The sequence below is a fragment of the Apis mellifera genome, linkage group LG13 (genome assembly GCF_003254395.2).
Source record: "Apis mellifera strain DH4 linkage group LG13, Amel_HAv3.1, whole genome shotgun sequence".
NCBI lineage: Eukaryota > Metazoa > Arthropoda > Insecta > Hymenoptera > Apidae > Apis > Apis mellifera.
The window spans coordinates 2,087,300-2,094,854 of NC_037650.1; the positions used below are offsets into that span (position 1 = coordinate 2,087,300).

Consider the following 7,555-nt stretch of genomic DNA (forward strand, 5'->3'; position numbering starts at 1 on the left):
AGACAAATAACTATACATAAGAATATAAACTTTTTTTATACAAGCAAAATACATTTTTTTTGTATTTACTTGAAAAAGTATATGTTCGTATGTTATTTTATGACACTAATTTTGTCTATATAGATTATATATATAATTTATAGATAATTTCTTTAAATCTGGATTTTTTCTAATCTATCATTTCAAATATAAAATAATAGTGTTCAAAGATATTGTGAAGGCACTATTTATGAAAATTTTACAATTTTTCAAGTTGTAAATGTCTAATTTAAATAAAGCTTTGTTATAGAACAATAATACTTATGACTTCTCTAGAAATAACTTAATGCTGGCACAACTTCATAAATGGAACAAAAAAATTGAAAATAATTTTTCAAATAAAATTAAAAATAAAGAGAGATTCAAACAAAATCATCGAAAATTGATGATTATGAAAAAAATTTGAATTTCTAAAATTTATTAAAATTAAAAAAGATCATTATTTTTAATATCAATTTAAATTTAAATAGAAATTAATTTTGTTACAAAATGTAAAAATATTTTATTGATGTGCCTTACTTGAAAAAACTCGGTCTCTACTATATTTCATTTGTACTTAATAATTCTTTGCCTCTTAGAACACATTGCTTTAACTATAGTTTTGAATTTTTTAAAAACTATATATAGAATAATACTTAAAAATATTTACATAAATTCATATTCATTGATTAATGATATGAATAAAAACACGTGATGAGTTTTAAATTATATAAAATCTAAATTATTGCAATGTTATAAAATATATAAAAATATGTTTTCTTCTTTACTTTTTTACTCGTTTTCTAAATATAAGATTTCCAATATACGTTAACAAATCACACATGGACGGCTTTTTTCATAAATGATTTGATAAAATGTTAATATGATAAATAGAAAATAAGTACAAATAAAATTAACTGAAATTATATCAATTACTTTTATACGTGTACTTATATCTTTTTTTATATATTGCTTTAGTTTTGCATCAAAATAAATTAATTATTTAATTAACAGACTTAATACTAGAACTACCAAATCAGTCAAATTAATTATTTTTACAATTAATAAAAATAATATATGTAAAAAGGTTAATATTGATTTTTATTCAGACAAAAATGTAATTATATATATCGAATTATTTTTATAATTCAATTTTAATTATACTATACTATACTATTTATGCGATATTATGTATAGTATATTTAAATATATAATATATCTTATAAAGTAGTAGTTCTAGTATTAAAGACATAAAATAAAAATCGAAAAAATATGACAATGTCGAATAAAGTATAAACATAAAGCTATTCGCTTTTCTTCATTTCTTTTATCAAATTATCATCTGTTAAGTAATAAAATTAACTTATACTAAATTCTTGTGTGCGAAAATATCTTATTACAATAACTAAAAGAGAAACAATATATAGAAAACCTGATGATGTAGCTAACATCGTTGCAGTATTATAAATCGGGCAGTAAGGACATTGAGAACTACCACAAACTTCGCAAATATTTAGTGTATAAGTGGGCAGGGCATCAAATATAGTTTCATTGAAACGTTCTGAAAAAAAAAATATAATGAATAATAATTTAAAAAAATTATTATATTTTATATAAAGTATTCATAATTAATTATATTCACCTGGAGCATAATAATCATAAACTCTGATAGGAAGATATCGCGACATATTTGCAACTGGAAACCATCTTTCTATAGTAAAATTCACGCACGTTTCTTCTTGATCCAAGTAATCAAAATAAAAGAGAACTTTCTTTTCCTGGAATCGTGCTCTTTGAAGATTTCTCACTTGTTTTGATCTGATATATGTATCTAAAGTTTGTTGTTGAATTATATATCCTGTTGGAATAGTTACATCCAAGACTGCCATACCAGAACGCGAAGATTCATTTGTATTTATCCATCTAAAAAAATTTTTCGCAAAAATTAATAAAATAAATTTGTATTTGTATTACAGTATTTAAATATTAATAATTGAAGTACTTTTGACAACTGAGATATGAAATGTGAGATTGATTTCTGCCATGGAAATTTGCTCTGGTCATTAGATCAAAAGATCTCATAGGTGGTTGTGTTTGGAATTTTGCAATATCTACATTATACTGAACAGACATTTGCAAAATTGCATATCCAGCACCTTTTGCTTGTACCCTTACTGTTCCCCAAGCTTCTGGTATCTACAATAATAGAATTTAATATTAATATTAAATACAGAAATATATTTAATTTTTAAGTATGAACTTACCTCAATAGTTTGAAGCCTTGCAAGATTATTATCATTGACAAACAATGTCTTAGTCTGTCCTGGAAGAGCTGTAGCTTCTACAGTAACAGTCAATGAACTAACATCTCGAATTCTTGACCTGACTGTATAATCCATTAATGCTTTCATTGCCCATGCAGTATCTTGCGTAGAAGCCCAACCACCATCTGTCAATCTTTGAGCATTTAACCATTTTACTATAGGCTCTATCATTATTTCTTGTCGAGCAACATGCACCAAAAGAGCATAGGCAGTAGTTTCAATGTTTTCTGAATCATACATATATGGTAAACGTGGTAGAAGAAATGGTTTCTGATTTTCTAACTTATAAGGTGGAAGAGGCACTTGTTCTCTACCCCAATATGTTAATCCTCCTTCTCTACGAGCATGTCTAGCTAATATATTAAATGCTTGTCCTGCAGTAGAGGCTTTTGCCAATAATAAAGCATACGACACTATCGCTATTTCATAAGGTTTTCCACGTTCCTCTAATAACTTTAAATTTCTTTCTAACCATTTCACTGCACCTACAGCACTTACAGCAACTTGTGTTCCTAGTCCTTCAGGTAAATCCTTCACACTTTGCAATGTGATTAGAACATGAGCTGTAAGGCTGATATTTCTATGAGTTATTACATCATACTCATAATTTAAAGAGCTGTTCATCTTACGATCGGGTAACCATGTAACTTCATAGAATGATCCCTCAGGTGTTTGATATTTCAATAACCAAGACACTGCTTGAGCTATTACTTCGGGATCAATATAGAGATAATTCTCCCATTCATAAAAACGTGCTTCTTGTAAAACACGAGCACAATATGCTGTTAACCAAACACTTGGTGAAGATTGATTCCAATCACTACGAAATAAGCTAAAAGATCCATCAGGATTCATAAAAGAAAGTTGTCTTTGATAGCCAATATTCATATAATAAAAACTTTCTTTCTCTTGCGTTCTATTACGTTGATTAACTAAACGCATGTATAAAGTTGTGTACAAATTAGCGGCAAAACTAAACATATTTTGTTCCGCAGAATCCATAGGAAGATTCATGAGACTTGTAGCATTAACAGGCATAGTAGGGAAAATCGGACCAACGACATCTCCGACTAAACTTATCATTGCCTTATTTGAACCAAACACATAATAACGATTTTCATCGTATGGTATAATAGGTGTTTCTGTAATGTTGACATGCATATATTGAAATACGTAAGCGCGATTACTAAGATCAAGTAAAATAGACTGATGTCTATATTGAGGAAGACCATCAGCTTCTACATGCAAATTACGCGTAACTGAATCTCTTCCAATTACAGTAGTAGCATAGATATGTACTTTGATATCTCCAAGTCTTGTTGGTACAATAGGTAAATAAACAATGGCAGCATCCTGAGCAGGAATCCAAATAAAGAATTGATGTTCACCAAAAGATGTACGTGGTTTATACGATTGTACAATACCATTATCTTCAACATGAACAAATTTATAATCCTTGGAATCAACTAGAACTACTACAGCTTCTATATTATGACACAAGTAATTAAAAACAGAGACACGGATACCGATTTGTTCCCCTTGTTTGCTGTGAGTAGGCATTTCAACATTAATATAAAATGGTAAGACTCCCATATATCCAATGGCTTTTGGTAACATACCAAAACCCATACTTGGAGACATACTAAACGCCATAACCATCCAATGGACTGGTCTTCTTGGCACATCTATATTGAAAATATGTCTACCATGAGGTCCTATATTAATATCTTTCCATAACCAAACATTTTCATATTGTCTTTTTAATCTGTTAAATCGCCATTTTCTAAATAATGCAATATCTGTAGCATTTTTAAATTCGCAAGCTGCTTCATCAGTACCATCATCACAATCATATACTCCATCACATTTTTTATCTAATATGTAACATCTTCCAGAAAGACATTCTCCATATCCTTGAGTTACATTACAATTATCAGGTCTTCGATAAATGAAAGCATCTGTGAAAACTATTAATCCTACATATTCAAATGTTCTATTGGCATCTATACCAAAAGTCGATGATGGAAAGTAAACAATTTCATCTGGATCACCTTCGTGATATAACCAAGTATGGGAATGAGTTCCATTTGTATCTTCATCAAAATGTGCCATTTTTGATATGACATTAGCATATGTTAATTCATTTCCAGCTTGCATGGTAAAAAATGATCTATCTATACCTGAAAGACCAACATATGCTCCTGGTTCTCCATAAATAGCTATTTCAACATTTTCACCTGTTCTAGCTTTTTTATTATTAATAAATACAGTGAAATTATTGCGTGAAATACCATTTACGGAAAAGGTTAAAGAGTCAGCTACTACATTACCATATTGTCCAATATGATATACAACTGCAGTTGCAACAGGTGCCATTTCTGCACTTAGAGGAACAGCAAATGTTTTTATATTATTCTCCATAATATTTTGTCCTGTTAAAAGTATAATTCCTTTTGCCATGATGAGATAATTAAAAGTATCAATATAAAAATTTGTTTGAACATGAAATATAATATATTCGCCAACTTTAGGTTTCTCTGTAGATGTTGAAATTTTTATATGTTGTTGGTTTGGTGATTCATGTGCCAATAACAATAATTCAGTTTGTGTTCTAAATCCTTCTCCATCAGTTAGATAAGCAAAAACTTTCATAGAAGAAATATCATTAAGAATTTGTTGTGCTTGATCTGCATTATGATCAAGTCCAAGTTGTTTTCTTAAATCAATTCTCGTAGACCAAATGCCTTCATTGTCTTGCAAATGTTTTAAATATTGAGTTTCTAGCGTTCTGTGACCACCTGCTTTCATTTCGATATCCGCGCGAATTTCCATTACAGCTTCTTTCAATTGCGTTGGTCTCAATGCCGAATCATCGTGGAATGATGCTACTAAATTTAAAATAAATGGCATTGTGGGTTTGAAAACTTGTGGCGATCCACCTAAAAATCGTATCTTTGTAGTGGAATTAAAAATTCGAGCCATAGAATAACCCGAGATTATTTCATCTAAAAATCTTTCGCCAACCGTTGCAGTTACAGTAATTTCTACTCCATTTGCAGTTGGAACATAATTTAATAATTCTGACATTGGATATCGAAAATGATAAGTTCCATTAAAAAATCTTAATACAGGAATCTTATTTTCTAAATAACTTGATACTTTCAACCATGCAGGATAATATTCATCAAAATAAAAATATCTTTCTACAGGTTCAGTAGATTCTGTATATGCCCTATCTAATGATCTAACATGTGCTTTTAAAGTTAAATTTCCTCTTACTGGTGCACCACTAGTATAATTTGCTTGAACTGTGCCATATATGTATGGATCATTATCAAAAAAAAATGCTGGCATTGTAACATTAACTTCAAAACGTGTTTGATAATATTCTTCAACTAAAAAAGTTTTCTCTTCTATTTGATTTTGTGCTATTACTTGTATAATCCATTCTCCAAAAACAGGTTGATCAGAAAGTTGATATGATAAGGATACTGTTCCTAAATTGCTTTGTCTACTTAACCATCGTCTCATTATTCTTCTATATGGATCTAACATATATATATCTGTAGGATTATTGAATGCTTTAAGTTCTGTATCTATTGGTATAGTTCTAAATCTCACAGTTTCTCTTTGCATATATACTGGTTTGTCTAACTGGATAAAAATTGTCATTGATCGTTGTGAAAATATAAGTTTGGTTTCATTTAAAAATGCTTGACCACCAGTTAAACTATTATATGTTCCTTCCACTCTTAATTTATATTCTCCATTGACAGATGTAGATGGTAATCTCATCATTAAAGTTTCTGGAATTCCTTCTTTTACTTCTTGAAAATTTGCAGCTATTTCTACTCCATTTCTTTGAATGGATGCACGTATCATCATTGGTAATGCACTATATAAAACATTTACATCTAATCGGTAAATTTGTCCTGGCCTAACCATTCGAGATGCAACCACAAAGTAGGTACTGTAAACATAATTATTCAAAAATACTTTGGAATTTATATATTTTTAATTTAAAATATCTTTATTTAATTAATTGTTTGGTTAAATTGTTATAAAATAATATTTAATTTTGTTTATATTATTTAATATCTTTATATTATTTTATGATTAGAATCTAAAAATATCAATCTTAATTTAATGAATTGTAATAATATAATATAACATCAAAGTAACATAAAATATGCAAAAAGTGCTAACTTTATATAATTTATTTTAATCAATAAAATCTAATAATTAAAAAATATTTTTTAATCAAAGCAATCAAAAAATACAAAACATTAATTTTTAATCTCGAAAAACAGTTTAAATTAATTGTTATATTTATAATTAATATAAATAAATCAATTAAATAATTGATAAAATCAATTAAATAATTAGTTTTAAAATGATTAAAAATAATGAAATTGATTTTTTGATAAATTCATTAACAAATTAACATATAAATTATATATATAAATTATAAATATATCAATACTCTATTGTTTAATTATTATCTGTAAAACTTACGCTTCTTTTATTATAATATTGTCATTTGGATTTCTAGAATTTCGTAAGCCAAATCCAGTTTGATTATTATCCAGTCCATTCCAAAACTCTGCGTTTCCGCAAGCAAACATTAATAAAATCCAGATCCACATGTTCTATAATACACGAAAACCAATTATGTTTTTATAACATTTCACAACAAATGAAATAATTAATTTTTATATTAAAATTAAAAAAAACTCCATTAAAATTAAAACTAGAAAAGAAATCGTACGATATACTGTAATTAACTAGCGGTCAACGCCCAAAATACACATTTACCAATTACTATTTCATTCCCATTTAACTTGCATGAATACATAGTGTTATGTTATGTCACTATGTATCATTGTGGCTCCCCATAGCGTGAATGTGATGTATTATGCTATAAAAATTTTGAGCGGTAAATATGAGTTATATTTGAAACAAAAAACAAGAATTTTGAAGATAGAATATTAATTATGTCAAAAAACGTTATATAAATTAACTGTATGGATAAATTGTTGGATAAATGGATAAATTAATTAAGTATTATAATAATAAATATTTAATCACTTATATTTTTATCAATTTACATATTTAATCTTACTGTTACGAGATAAAATATAATATTATATAAAATATTTATTTTTATATAAACAAATAACAATCAAATTTATTCTATTTTTATTATTATTGTA

General features: G+C 27.4%; 1 protein-coding gene across 2 annotated transcripts; it reads right to left on the reverse strand.

Moving 5' to 3' along the window:
* Positions 1–1,221: 1,221 nt before the first annotated feature.
* Positions 1,222–7,262, reverse strand: LOC413980 (CD109 antigen). 2 transcript variants are annotated; one of them, XM_006571765.3, is made up of 6 exons: positions 7,158–7,262; positions 6,858–6,991; positions 2,283–6,312; positions 2,021–2,214; positions 1,661–1,941; positions 1,222–1,579 (listed from the first exon to the last, which is right to left on the reverse strand). In XM_006571765.3, the coding sequence occupies exons 2-6, from the start codon at positions 6,986–6,988 to the stop codon at positions 1,377–1,379; spliced, it is 4,839 nt and encodes a 1,612-aa protein (XP_006571828.2). In that variant the 5' UTR covers positions 6,989–6,991; positions 7,158–7,262; the 3' UTR covers positions 1,222–1,376. The 2 variants fall into 2 exon arrangements, with proteins under 2 accessions (XP_006571828.2, XP_397416.4); XM_397416.6 differs by having other exon boundaries at positions 7,111–7,208.
* Positions 7,263–7,555: the final 293 nt, after the last annotated feature.